The following is a 15,315-nucleotide window of genomic DNA, read 5'->3' as shown; positions in this document are numbered from 1 at the left end:
CCTAATTTTTGATTTTTCTGTACATGTCCAAATTCAAATTCAGAGGGGAGAGAATATGCAGAACAACTTCATCCATGTCCAGCTCTTTATTTTTCTTCTCCTGTGTGTATATATAGATAAAATAACCCCCAAATTAAAGGTTTTAAACTATTCATTAAAATATACTCTTGAAAGGGCATAAGCAGCAGTATTTATCTGCCAACAGTAAATTTTAAGCATTTTCCTATATGCTAACACTCACGCACCATGATTTGCCATGCAGAATCTGTTTGGGTTGGCCTGTGTTAGTATGTAGACTTCATAGTAAATTATCTAGAGCCACTAAGAATGATACTGTGAACGTTTCCACTGCAAAAAGAGGTTTAAGAGCTTCAGAAAGTCCCTGTGCTGTTTCCATCACAACCTCAAAACACTTTTTCTTTAGTGATATATAAAAATTAATATAGAAAATCATAGGCGGCGCATCTAAAATTATTTTGCATCCATATTATAAAGTTACCTTTACTGAAGAATCCCTCAGTTCTCCCCCGACTCTTTTTTTTTTTTTTTTTTTTTTGGTCCTTGTTTCATAGTGCGGGGGGACCTCCCCTATCTCTTTTTCCCTAAAGGGCTTTTGAACACCTGGGCTGAAAGGCTCAATTTTCCAGTCTGATTCTGAAAGCCTTTTTATTTCTTTATTTCAGTTTTCTTAATGTAGGTAGTGAGGTGCCAACACGTGTTGTCATGGAATCTCTAAGTACATGGCTTTGGTTCTCTGAAATTTATCTCTTAAAAAAAAAAAAGAGAAAAAATTAAAAATCTCCCTCATTTCAGAGCTTCCAGTTCAGCATTTTGATGGAGACAGAGTTCAAAGCATTAATATTTTTAGTTACCATAGCAGGCTGCACTGCCTGCCGTTTTCAGTGGTGTTTCTTAAGGGTTTTCCCTTATCTGTCTTGTGTGATAGACTAATACACAGCATCTGCTGCAAGCGCATTAGTCGGCGAGTGTCTCGGTATATATTTCCTCAGATTTTAAACAGTCCTGCTTGGGAAGGAGCTGTAGTAGTCCATGCCAGCACAATGCTGCCCTGCGGGCTCTGCTGGACCAGGCAAATAGGAGCCACGTCTCCACGTATTTAAATGTTGTGTAGTGCTAATGAGATGGCAGATGCTAGCTAATATTTTTAAAGATGTCAAACAATATGCATGGTAGGTGCTAAAGAGTGTTTAAAATGAATTAATTAAATGGATTATCCAATAAATTTTATGACAGATTTGTTTTCCCATCTGTAGAAGGATTCCTGATTATTTTTTTAATTTTATTTATAGGGGTGCTGTCTACTGATTTAAGCCCAAGGTATCGAGCCGTGTGTGAGCAGGACTAATAGCACATCATGTCTATGCATCCTGCTTAATGTTACATGCACAAATACTAATGTGGGGCTCTTTTCCTCTTGTTAGAGAGATTTCATTTGTAGAGACACGTATCCCAAAATTGCAATAGTATGGAGGGTCATCTTTACCTTATAAAGCCAGAAAACTCAGAAGCAAGGAAAGAAATTGTCTCTTAGGGGAACTTGTAACACAGACTTTTTTATTTTTTAACGCTTCTACTGTGGAAAAGAGAATATTTCTTTTTAACACTGCAGATACAGCATTTTAACTTCTTTTCCTGTATGCTTACAGCTAACCATAAAAGAAATACGTTAATAGGTGTCTTTTAAATGGTTTGCATAACTGAAGGTGGTCAGCTGGGACTGAAAGAGAATTGCTTTGCAGCAAGGTGACTTCACTGAAACACTCGTGGTTTTGTATTTGCTTACACAATATTGGTAACCTTAAAGTATTTCTTTTAAAAAGGAACAAACTGGGTATGATGGCATTTGTCAATAAAAGATGGTTATGCTTCATCTAAAATTCCTTACTGGTTTACAAAATTACTTTCTGGTTTCTGGAGAAATACTCATTATCTTGCATGCACTTTGGTATTTATTTTGGTGTTGTTTTGGAAAGCATAAGTCACTGTTGAGTGGTCGCAAAAGGCTGATAGATTCCTGAAGCTTTGATTCATATAAGTGCAAAGGTGATGTTGAAACAGAAGTTATGTGAATAAATGTGCCGAAAGTGTGTTTTCTCCTCCAGATTGAAACCCAAACTGTCACCTCTAAGTGACTTACCAAGAATGTGTTCTTCCCAAAGTGACAAATTAAATGCTGCTCATTAAGTAGTTTCTGAAATGCAAAATGAAGTGGAGCTGCAAGGATTTAGCTGATAAGGCTTTTCTAAATGTGCGTTAGGAATTCAGAGCAAACACCAGCACCACACCTTGCATCTGTCTCTGTCTTTGCAGAGAAGGCATCCCTTAACTTGCAAAAAAATACGTCTTTTTTTCAGATTTGCGTAATTAAGCGTTAACATGTCTCACTCTTCACTCAGCCCTGGGAAAACAATTTTAGAATTCAAAATAAAGGTAATATTCGGCAAGGAATGGAAGGAATCAGTGGGGTATTTTTTCCCCCAAAATCCTTTATTACCTGGGAGCTGTACTGTGCACTTGGCTCGAGGGAGGCTCCAGCAGTAGATCAGTTTCGGGGTAGAACATGTGAAGTTGGTGATACATCTTTGGGCGCTTTGCCTGTTTGCAGCCAGCCCGTAACCCGAGTCATATGGCATGCAGCCGGGTTTTCTACAGCACACGGGTTTGGGGGAGGTCGGTCGCTGTTATTGATGACGTTGAACCCATGTTCTGGTGCTGTTTGTTGGGCTTGGAGCCCGAGTTGGAAATGGTGAACCAAGCTTTGTATTTTGAAATGCAATTACATTATTATTTTTTTGACCTGTTGTCGATGTCTGGTATTGTAAAATAATCTGCCTGAATGCCTGTAAAAAGTTTTATTCCACTGAGACTGGACTGGCGGCTTTTCACTGAACATACATAGCCATGCTTGTGCTGAAAGCAATGGTACATTTGGATTTCTTTTTCTTTTTACATGTTAATTTGGATGTTTGCTCGTTTGTGTGCTTGTTTAATATGAAACTACTGCTTGATTAAAAAAACACATCATACTTGTAAACGGTTTCCCGTGGCTTGCTCACTCGTGTATGCTCGGTTTTGAATGTTTTCTGGGTGTGCTGAATGATCTTAATTACTCTGGTTTTGGGAATGGATTTAACATAGAAAAAAAATCTTAAATGGGAGATATTTGACTGTTTTAACTGAGCACTTTGAGAATTAGCTTGTGCTCAGATACAAAAGGGTGTGAAATGTGAAAGTTGTCCTGAAATTGTGTGGGTAAATGACATGTTTCTAAAACAGGATAGAGGCTTGGAGAGAGATTTTTTTTCCTACGTTTTCTGATCCCATGCACTACCTTTCTGGCTGGAAGGGATGGCAGAGTATGCTGGACGGAAAGCAGGATGTGGAAAATAAGCTCGAGGTCTATAGGCAGTAGTTTTAGGGTCTTAGTGAGGACTGACTTTGGGTTTCTCCACCTTGAACTTTGAGGCATCACAGTGGTCCATGTTGTGCTTTGTAAAGTAGGTAATTGATATTTTTTTTTATATACTTTTTTTCCTGGGGATTATAATATAATTCTGTAGAATACAGTTTTTAATGGTGGGGAACAACCCCTGAGAATGATGCTTTCAGCCTCTTCTGTAGTGGGCTGAGCTTCCCACGTACTTTGTGGAAAGCCATCACACAGCTTCTCAGTGAGCTAGAAGAAAATAAATGGGAGAGCTGTGAATTTTTTTTAAGCTTCTGTCCTGCTAGTGCTGGGAGCCTGAAAATCTTACGGATCAGGTCAGTTGTTATTTTCTCCTATTAAGATCAGTGGGAGAAATTCCCTTTCCCATTAGCTGCAGACGAGCTGAGCACCATAGTCACAGCGTATGTTCCCCTTCCCCAGGTTTCTGACAAGTAGGTGCTTGTTTAAAATAAAATTTGTACTTTGTTTGATCAAAGTAAGATGCAAATGAGTAAATGCTTCTCCCTCCCATCTGTCTATACCTTTGTATTTCAGAGAGCAACTAACTTAGTATCTTTTTTTTTTTTATTGTTAGTCTATGGATGTGGTTTTCAGCTTATGAGGAATATTTTGAGATGTTTGATGCCGACTATGAATTTTAAGTGCAGAAAAGAAACCCATAAAAATTAATAAACCAACCTCTGGAACTTTTGCATGGGATTCTTCGAGCGGGTGAAGTAGGATACTAATAGCTAGTTTATGATAAACACTGCTAAAACAGAGGAGGAGGCAATAAATCACATGAGCAGGTGAGATGCTGCTGGCAATGCCGCCGACAGCAATTGCAGAAAACTGCTTTCTCCACAAATCCTGCCTTCAGTTTAAAGGAAAACCAGACATTGTTTATTTGCTCTTAACGTAAGCATCAGTGTAATTTTGCTTTGGATCCATCACGATGGGAAGGGAAGCAAAAACATTTTTTTCAGTAAATGATACTTCAACCTGGTATCCCATAAGCAGAAATAGCAGTTATCTTGCATGAAATTAATGCCATTAGCGTGTTTTTGCTGTTAGTGATTTGCCTCTTACTAAATTCCTGATGTTCTCCAGATGGTAAAGACAGCTACTGGGAAGAGTTTTATTTGATCAATAGAGCTGAACTTTTTTCCCCTGAATACTGTATTTTTTTTTTTTTATCTATATAATTATTTTTGTCTCTTTTCTTGTGGTTTCCGAGCCAGATACGGGTTAAATTTTCATCTAAATTATTAGCTGAGCTCATCCCCACTCTACAGTCAGATGCAATGGTGAGTTCTCTCAAAATAAAACCTGAGGTGGATGAGAGACATCAGCTGCAGACCATGGGTCTGACCCGGAGAGGCTACATGCTAACTCTTGCTGGGATGTCTACTTAGGCTTCTTAGCAGCGCCCAGTCAAAGCAACCACCTGGTTGCTTCAAAAACTTTCTTGCTCTTTGCAAGTCTAACCGTTCAACTTGATGTTATGTTTTGCCTGCTTATTTTATTGTTGGTTAACCAGTTTTCTTTCCTTTATCTTGTATATGATGGGACCTCCGCTAGACAGAGGTAACGGTGGGGGACAGTTGTGTAGCTGGACCCTCGTGTGGTGGTGTTTGTCGGTGTTTATTTTTCCTAAAAACCGTTCCTAAATTCAGCCTTGCTTTCACCATGCTTCTGTGCTTGCATGACCTGGTTTCTGTGGAATAACCTCATCCACGCCTACTCTCCTTTATATTAATTTCATTTTTCCTTTGTGTGTGTGTGTGTGCCTCCTCCTGCTGTGTTCTTAAAATGGGTCACCAGTGTGGATTTCCTAACAGTTTTATGGATCCTTTTCAGTCTTTGAAGGTTCTGTGGATCAAAGGGACTCAGATTTTTAGCTTAGCAAGGGATATGAGCTGATAAAACACATGTGGTATTTTCTGTTAAAACAAGATGTTGAAAAAGAACTGGAGCAAGAGAGAGAGAGATTAAGATTGGTATCAGTCCCGGTCCTCTTAGTGAGCTTGCTAAACACACTCGAGAATCCTGTGCTTCTGATAACTACGCATTTTTTGATAACTTGGATCATAATTTATATTCATGTGAAATAATGCTTTCTTGGCTACTGCTACAACAGAGTATAACTAAAACGCTATTAGTGAAATATAATAATTTCCTTTTGGAATCCTACATTAAAAAAATCTGATTTTCCTAATGCTAATCGGTCAAAGATTCACACAATTTTAAGCAAAATGGATGTAATTTTATTTAACTGTATTTCAGCTAGGCTAAACCAACTAATTAATATTGTGCCATTCCTTATCTCCCATTTGAGATGGGGAAGCACTGATCTTTGCAGAGCATTTCTGACAGATTTGAAGGCTGGAAAAGGTCCACTGAATAGAGATAGTAGGGGTGTGTGTATGTGGAATGGCTTGTTGGTGATAAGGATACAAATAAAGCCTTCCGTTTCCCTATTTAATCGATTGCTTTATTTTCTTTTTGGGGTGTGGGTCGGATGAATAAATAGAAATTATCCCAGGAGCGAGAGAAGTTTGCTGATGAAGACAGCATATTTTATGCCCTTGGAGAATGTGGACTCATTTCTTTTTCCGACTACATCTTCCTCACGACAGTCCTTTCCAGTAAGTACGGCGGGCTGCTTTTTTTTTCTCTGCAATTAGTGTTTTTTTTAAATTGTGAAGGTTTACAAGCAATGAGTTTGCTATTGTTGTGTACATACATTTCACTAAAAGGAGTTCTTGATTGCTTGAAACTTGAGCTGAGTGAATAATTGCTATTGCTTCATCTGGTTTAGACTTAGCTTCGAGCGGTTCAGAAAGATTAAGAGATCGATGACTTTTGAAGATCTATTTCTCATTTTAAAATGTGTCAAACTTTTTAATGAGTCATTTGACCTGCTGTTCAAAACAGTAAATGGAGATGTGTTCTTGAGCTGTGTTCATATGATATTCTTGTGCTTGGATGAATATTGCTTTCCAGCTCTTCACTGGTTACAAGACTGTTCAAAATTTCTCCTCCAGCTGTATTTTCACTTGGGTAGGCTCAGGCCTGTGCATGATGTAATCCAATGAGGAGAGAAGTTAAGCCGTTTACATTTCAACAAGTATCATTAGATACCTTCTGTCTTTTCACCCTCCCGCACTTGACTTGCATTTGTGATATTTCTGTGATCTGCTAATCTGTTCCAGCAAAGTCTTCTGCACTTGAAGTGCTGGCACTTAAAAGTTTGCTTTGTTGGCAAGAAACAGTGAAACTGAAGCCTTTGGTAATGTCAAACGGCATTTCTAGACTTTCTTCATGGGGAAAGCAAGCTCAAAACCTCATTTGCAGACCTTCTGTAGCCACTCGGAAGGTGCTGCATCACAAACAGGAAAGTCAACAGAAATTCCAGTTATTTTTCAGCCCCATTAGAAAATGTGGGTTTATTGGTAATAAGCCACTGTCCAAATGAACTTGAGATGTTTTATTTTCAGACTTAAAAAAAAAAGAGAAAACTTGGCCATCTACCCTTGTAAGTATCTGTTTCTTAATAATGTGATTACAGGAATTAGAGCTCGATGCTTCCCAGGTTAATGTAGACCCCCATTGCTACCTGTTCTGTGCTGCTCAGGGGGTCAGCTGGGTAATTCAGTCATGTTTTGTAAAAGCAACAGGTGCTTTATTTTCTTTCCCTGTGTTGTTGCATGCTGTAACATTGACAAATGAAAGAGGCAGCTCTTCATTTACTGAGCATGGCATTTCGGAGGATCTATTACAGGGGAGAAGCAATGTTCAAGGTCTTGTGTGTTGTCAAATGGACGTGGTGGGGGAAGACGTGTATGTGACCTTCATGTCATGAAAACAAACACTGAGAGATGCAGCTAGTTCGATCCAGGGAATTTGTTTTGACTTTAGCCTGCTTTTTTGTTTGACTGAGTCTCAGAACTGACTCTTAAGACTTTTGCTGTTCCTTTCTTACATTAGTCTTGCCTGTGCTGAAATTATCGAAGGTATTTTTACTTGTGTAACGAGGGCTTTTAATCCCAGTCTTCGCAGATGACGACAAACTCACAAACCTATAGTATCGCATTACTGAATGTGGTTTAGAAAACACTCGTGCCCTTGGCTTTATGGCTGTGCTGGTGGTGAACCTAATCAAGTACGCAGGGTGCAAAATTTAATTTGTTTCATGTCCTTCTACAGGCAGAAGTAAGAGAATTTTTTCTTGCTTTGGTTTAATTTCTTTGTTGTGAGAATAAAAGAAAAGGGACCACCTTGTGTTAGAGTAGCAGCCAGCCTTATTTTGGAGGGCTGTGCAGGAGGGAAGGGTTTTCTTCCTCTTGTTCTTGGGCTTTTAAACATGTTCACAGTTACTGGGGAATCTAACAAAAGGAGACAGAATTAGGTGTTTTGTGCGTTGAGGAATGATGTGAGGGGTGGGCAAGGCAGGAGCTTTCAAAAAAGGGGAGGGGGATGGAAGGAGGACGGTGGGGGGAAGATGTTCTGGGAGTTTTAGGCTGACTTTTAGCTATTTGGGGAGTTTGCTGAATGGATGTGGAAGATAGAGGAATGTCTCTAGACCTACTTTCAAACAGTGATCCTCCAGAGGAAGAGTTTTGGTTTAATTTTTAAAGCATTTGCTTTTATAAAAATACAACTCCCAAACAAACCTTTCCCTGTGGCTAGATAGAAAATAGACTGTTATGCCACTCTGGTTTACTCTCCTACTAGTGAACGTTACCTTGCAGGAATCCTGTAGCTCCTGATTACTTTTTTCCCTCGGAAATAAATAAAACAGAATGAAGAAAGCACATCTTAAACCTGACAGTTCGATATTGGTTTTCTCACCGTGTTGCTTCAATAACCCAAACATTAAGCATGTATCCGGACAAGAGAGCTGTAGATTACATCAAATAGCTAAAAGCCACTAAATATTGAGAAAGGAAGGTGGCATATTGAGCATTAAAGCAGGATAATCAGAAGGGGAGTGTGAGACTGAGTCCAGGGGTGGGAGAGGTGCTTTTCGGCTCTGCTCAGACATGATGGGAAGAGTTCAGTTGTAGTCTGCTCTGGCTTATTGAACTCAAACCTGATCAATGATAACCTTAAACAAGAAACCCAACGGGCTTCCTGTTATTGAGTTCCTCAGGAGGGTCGTGCCCAGCAGGTCTGCTGAGATGGCTCCTGCCCATCTCCTTGGCTCTACCGAAATCACCACCAGGCTTTGAGAGCATTTTCCCAAAGCGTTTAATTTAATTTGTCTTAGAATCATAGCATATCTTGAGTTGGAAGGGACCCATAAGGATCATCAAGTCCAACTCCCTGCTCCTCACAGGACTACCTAAAACTGAACCATATGACTAAGAGTGTCATCCAGATGCTCCTCAAACGCTGACAGGCTTGGTGCTGGGGGAGCCTGTTCCAGGGATTGACCACCCTCTCAGTGAAGAACTCTTTCCCAATATCCAGTCTGAACTTCCCCTGACACAGCTTCATTCCATTGCCTATTGTCCTATCGCTGGTCCCCAGAGAGGAGACCATCACCTCTCCCACCACTGCCCCCCTGGAGGAAGCTGTAGGGAGTTCGAGCGAGTTAGGGGAGTTCGAGCGAGTTAGGGGAGTTCGAGCGAGTTAGGGGAGTTCGAGCGAGTTAGGGGAGTTCGAGCGAGTTAGGGGAGTTCGAGCGAGTTAGGGGAGTTCGAGCGAGTTAGGGGAGTTCGAGCGAGTTAGGGGAGTTCGAGCGAGTTAGGGGAGTTCGAGTGAGTTCCTTCATAAAAATAGCCGTGTCCTAGTTGCTAGAAAATACCTGCAGCCCAGTCAGAATTGTCTATAATTTAGTCTGGCAATTATAGTTAGAATAGTTCAGTTAAAATACATATTAATCACACATTAGAAAACAAGTAAAATGTATGCATTCTTTTATAATTTTGATTAGCTGTTTAAATATACAAATTCTCTATTTGCTATTGAAGCTCACTTCAGTCGTATTCTCTGAAACACGGACCGCGTGGCAGCTGCCGGGCATGGAGAGGAGGGGAGAGGGCTGGAGGCTTCATCTGTATGTTGCTTGCAGAAAGCTGTTTGCATATTGCGTAGAAAATGAAGTCTGTCACCATATTTTATTTACAAGTGATTTCTCGCTCCAGCACTGTCTGTTCTCATCGGTTGCTGTGTTTCTGTGAAAATGTATTTTTAAAAACAGCTAATAAAATAGCGTTTAACTGCTTCAGAAAGTCAGCTTTCTCTTAAAGGCTGTGAGAGCTGAGGGGCCTTGAGGATACCTCATGGTTTTGGTCGCTTCAGCCGCTCCCTGTGTTTTGGGGCAGAGGTAGAAAGATGAGCAAAATATGTGATAAGCAAAATGCCGATGGGATTTCCCCTGTGTCCTTCAAATATAATAGGAAAGCAAAGACATCGCTTCCCTAACCAAAGAGGTTTTTGCTTTTGGACTTGCAAAACAGGTGGAGGAAGGAGAGAAAGAGCTTTTCCGTCATCAACGACCGCAATTTCAGAGCAAATGTGGTCTGTTGTCCACGCGTGCTAATGCCTACTTGATTAACAGGTACTGAAGGGAGCTGGGCAGTAAAGAATAAGTCGGTGTTGTTTCCGTAATTGGACTGTCGCTGCGTCTGGATTTATTCCTCCCATACAGAGGGTTAAATAGCATTGGCTCAACCCAAAGTAATTCCTCTCTTGCCAGGGCTCCTGTAGCAGACCTGCAGCTCCTTCTCCCATCCTCTGCGGGTTCCTTCTAGAACGCAGCATGCTGCCAACCCTTATGGGTACTGGCTGGCAAGAGGCCTCTTGCTTAGGATAGATTCACCTTTCCCCCCCGTGTAGGAAATAAATCCCAAACCATCTAGCTCTGGAAATTATTTTCTGGCTGGCCCTTGAGTGCTGTGTGGGTCGCTGTGATGGAGGTGGCATGGCGTGTTCTCCTGCAATGTTGCACGCAGGTGATGTGATCTCCGGGGCCTGTTTGTGCTGTTTTGAATACGTATTGCTGGCTGACACAAATGTCTTCAGCCTTCTTCCCTGCCACGAGTGAGATCTGTTGTCTTAACTGGTGGTGTTCTAATCCTGCAAAGCAGCACGAAGTGCCATAGGCTTTGTTCCTACAGGAAAAGGGGATATAAGGTTGCTTTGAATTTATAGGAATATTTTTGTTTGTGGTCCTGTTTGTGTTAATTTTCTTTGTTCTGAACTTTCAAGACCCTCTGTTTACCTATCTGCATGTACATGGGTCCGTCTCATCCACACTGTATGGTGCAGGGTGTCTTCAGTACCTTTCTGCCGGCCCAATCGCTGCTGTGTGGGATTTCCAAGATGTGTCTGAGCAGCACAGAGATCCCAAGGGATGTCCCAAATTCCGAACGTAAGCCCAGTTGCTTTATGTCAGACCAAGGGCTCTCTGGCTCAGCATCCCACTTCTGCCATGGGCTGGTAGCCATGCTGAAGGACAGAAACAGATGGATTCCTCGCAATGGGCAGTTTGGGATCTTCCCAAGCAGAGCTTGAGCTCTCCAGTTTGAAAACCAACAGTAGGACATGGGATGCTCTACCGGCCTCTCCACCTGCAAGTCTTCACTTGGTCTTTCTCTGTTCATCTCTCTGTCCCTTGCATTTGCATGGGGTAATGCGTTGATGGATCTTCACCAACCTCCTGTATCACAGAGGACAGGAAATTTGCAGCGGAGAAGGACTACTCTGCATGCAGCACTTGTTAGCCTGATTGGGAAGTTCCAGAAACTTACTCCTGTTAATTTCTGTAAGATTAGGAAATAGAGTAATTTTGTGTCGCTCATAGCAATGTCCCAAAAACGTGCAGATATTTGGGGTGTCCTCTTTCTCCAGGGGTTCCCTGGAGAGCACAGCTTCTAACGGCCTTCATCTGGAGATGCCATTTCCGCAGCTTCTTTCCAAGTCCTTACTTTGGAGAGGCATTTAACAGGGGAATCTTGATTTCCAGCAGTGGTCTGTGAGTCATGTGGTAGCTGATGAGAAGCTGTTGAAAGGTAAGTCTTGTACTTCAGCTGAGGTGCTGTCACATTCTCTCAAATCTCTGCAACCGAGACGTACATTTGTCATTGACGTTAAAACCAAAATACAGAATTTTGTGTTGAAATTATGCAGTCTCTTTGGTTCACAAGCTAACAAGCAAAATAGAAAAGTGAAACAGCAATAACATTTCTTCTTTAATCTTTTCTTTAGAATTGATTAAGTAGGAGAAGGATTAAAAATGGCATTATCTGGGACATCACTCCAAGGAAAAGCGTACTGCCTGCTCAGCATGAATGTCTGTTTCTGGAGGTAGCCCACTGTCATGGTACAGCTTTCCCAAGGGTGGATCGGAGCATCCGTTCATGTGCCAGATCCTTTAGCTGTTCCTCATGCACGTCTCCAATCTATGCATTTCTGTACAAGAAGACGGTTTATTTGAGATTTTACCTGCCAACTGTTGGTGGCAACGTGGGCATGTGCAGCTCGGTAACCTTGGAGGATGGTGCTCAAGTAGAGCTTGAATCCATGGGCCTGGGTTCAGGCATGTGAACCTCCACCACAGATTTAGAGCAAAAAAACCCCCACCCTTCATTTCTCTTTGTCTCGGTTGTTTAGGGCTTTTTCTTACCATTAGTAGTGATGGTATTTTTACTTTACATGACAGCAGGTTCTTTATCAGCCACTTCCTCCCCCTTTCTCCCCGTGTGGAGCTGCACTGGTGAGCCAGGCGTGATGGTCTGGCCAGCTTGATCCGGCTTGTGCTGTTGGGAAATAACACCTACCCCAAACATGTGCCAGTAGTAGAAATAGTGTACTTCTACCAGGTATGAAAGACCTGTTTTCCAGTTGTGAAAGAAGTGTTAGATTAACCGGAATTTGAAAATCAAATGACAACTTGATTTTCTGGGTGTTAGACTGCTTTAAAGCTTTGGTGTGTATTTTAGTGGGATTTGTAGACTTAGGTTTTAAAATGATGCATTTGTATTATTTCAGAGGTAACTCTGATTCTTCCTTGTGATAAGAAATAACCCTTAGCTACTTAAAGGTATGTTACCATCAGAACCGATGATACTGTGGCTCAGTCTCCACGCTGTGGACTATGTTAGTTTAGCTGCCTGTTATTCAATGAGTAACATTAAAAAAAAGTTGGTGGGATGTGGATATGTTTTCTGAAATAATGGAATAATTTGAAAGGAAAATATCTGCAACATTAGGACAGTTTAATGTTTGTTGGAGTTTTTTCCCCCATATTTATTGCAGCTGGGGCTCAGCCATCTATATTCTATGGATAGTTGCTTTCCTATAAGGCTGTAACTCTGTTCACACAAAAAAAAAATGTTACGGTGTTTGGAGATGCATTATGTGACAGTGCATCATCTAGCTCTTCCCTATTACCAGTGCAGTCGCTTACAACGGACTAGATAGCAGTGCTGGGCTGCTGGCGCCGGTCTAGTAAAGGGGAGATCGTCTATGATCCCAATTCTTTCCTTCAAACAGAAATGTTCCAATTCAAACGCATACAGGAAAAATTTTTTGGCTAAAATACCGATGTGCGGAGTCAGGTGGAATAATGATCATGCTGATTCATGTAACTTAAGGGGGGGGCGGGGAATCTTGATTAATCTTTGGCTGGAGGGGTAAGGCAAGCTTTTTTAATGTTGTGGCCTGAAAAAAAGGGAAAGAAAAAATATTAAAGCTGCAAAGCTTGAAGAGCCATCTCTCTAGATGAAAACCTGTCTCTGCCTTAGAAGGACTGTGTTAATTTTGGATGGATTATGAAGATCCGTTTTTTTTTTCAGCTTCAGGGTACTATGGCATTTGTGCATATATTTTTCTTAATTTTGAGATATATGGGGAAGAAGCAATCATGGGATACTTAATTCCTAAGGACTCATTTTTATTAAAGTAACTCCCCAGCTGAATTCTTGATCTGTTGTGCCACACTGGAGTTGCTTGGGGTGTTACTAGGCTTCGGGATGGATACTGAAGTCCTGAGCTGCTTTGTGTTTAAATTCAGACAAAGAAATTTTCAACTACATCTGCAGGGAGCGATGTTTATTTTCCAAAAGTGTGTTCAAAATAGTTTTCCTAAAATGCGGTACCTCCGCTTGAGATGGATGCTCTACAGACAGTTTTTGTGACTGTAGCCATGTTCTGCATCAGTTGCAACAGCAGTCAGAGGGAAAGACGTATCTCCAAGTGTTTGGGGACTGAGTTTGGGGGAAAGAGAAGATCAAATGAGCGCAAAAATAGTAAAATGTGGCCTCTTCTAATCAGTGAGCATTTATTGTCCTTCAGAATGCATTGCTTCTGGTGAGAGTAAAATGCAATAAAGAGCAATTGAGTGCTGCAAATTAGCCCATTGAATAATTCAAAATGGTTAAAAATGACATAATTGGCTTAAAGATGCCTAATCAACTCGGCTAATGCCTCAGAAGTTCCCTGGGGAACTGATACTGATGGATTGGGTGGGTTTTCCAATGTGGTCAGTGCTGCTGCTTGTCATCTGTTTGTCTGGTGGAGGTTGCTCGTCTTTGTAACACTACTGCGTGTGGCTTTTGGTTTTCTTAATGCCTTTCTGTTCCCAAATACTTGATTTGAACAGACGAGTCAAGAAAAATGTTGATTGCCTGTTGCACTGACTCCCAGGTTAGTTGAAAAAGCAACTTGTGTGTAGAGCTGGTGGGGCTATGGACCTACAGAATATTTTCAACCTGATCTTTCTAGATATATTTGCATGTATCTCAAAGCAGGGAATGGGTAACTCATGAATTGGTATTGGCGTGGGCTCCAGTACCATGTTTTCATTTGTGTTAATGATTTGGAGGAATCAATTAGGAAATTGTTGTAACCTCCTGAATACTTAAAGACTAGAAATAAAGCTGGAAAAGAAACCTCAGCTGCTCTGACCGGTTCCTGACTCGTTGCCCAGGGGAAATTAGTTGCAATGAAAAATCTTGATTCTGAATAACATCAAAAAGGATGGAGAGGAAGTAGCTTGTAAAATCAGAGCATGCTGGAAAAGCAGCTCAGTGCTTGGGGGAAATCCAGAAGTGGTTTTCCCTTGTAAAAACAGGCATTGCACCATAGTGAAAGCAAACAGTCCTTTAAATGGTTTTGATAACTATTGCAGGAGGAATATTGCGTTCCGTTTGATGCATCTTAATTAAGGAGGCAGTGGGGAAATTTAGAGAAGCTGCAGGTGAGAATGGTAAAATTGAGGTGCAGAATAAAAGTGGGGAGGGAAGGGCTAAGTTTAGCTAGGCAAACCAGTATCTACTGCTGTTATGGTCTGCAAGTTTCTGAAAGGTCTAAGTACAAGAGGAAGAAGAAAAATGGAGGTTGTACAGGTTGATGTAACCATGAGTAATGGGGCAGGGTGGGCAAGGGGGGGGATTAGCTGCCGTCGGAATGACGCTTCCCCAATAAATCCTGGTCAGAAACATCACGCCCAAGAGGAGAGGCAGAAATCATCTCACTCGGGACCAATAAATTCAGGCTGCCGGAGATCAGAGACATACATCTTAATGAACATTTCTTCCTGAGCAGAAGCAGGATGAGCTAATTGTCTTCAGTGCCCTCTGGTTTCCCTGGCTCCGATTCACATTTGTTGGACTTAAGTGTCGTTACAAGTAATTGGAGTTAGATATGCAGATCAGAGGAAGAAACGGGCTGTGTCGCTTATATTAGCTAAAGGAATGAAGTAATTAAATTTGCCAATTTAAAGCCACTTTCCTTCCCTGTCCTTAGAAAATACTGACCCTGCAGATTTTTGATGCTGAGCTGTTCGTTTTAATTTTGCAAGTGATGTTCTCCTCTGGGGCTTTGATGAACTGCTCTTGAAGATGTGGTATTTAGAG

At 41.3% G+C, this 15,315-nt stretch overlaps 1 protein-coding gene across 3 annotated transcripts in view; it reads left to right on the top strand.

Moving 5' to 3' along the window:
* The window catches only part of MICU1 (mitochondrial calcium uptake 1), a 111,020-nt gene that overhangs the window by 51,792 nt on the left and 43,913 nt on the right, over positions 1-15,315 (top strand). For all 3 annotated transcript variants that reach the window (XM_082486485.1, XM_082486486.1, XM_082486487.1), the window contains exons 7-8: positions 4,690-4,755; positions 5,982-6,096. In XM_082486485.1, the coding sequence (XP_082342611.1) occupies positions 4,690-4,755; positions 5,982-6,096 (181 nt within the window). The remainder of the gene's footprint in view (positions 1-4,689; positions 4,756-5,981; positions 6,097-15,315) is intronic.

This window comes from Vanellus vanellus (assembly GCF_965231255.1).
Source record: "Vanellus vanellus genome assembly, chromosome: 7".
In the NCBI taxonomy this organism is placed as follows: Eukaryota; Metazoa; Chordata; class Aves; order Charadriiformes; family Charadriidae; genus Vanellus; species Vanellus vanellus.
This window is presented reverse-complemented; position numbering and strand designations above follow the sequence as displayed.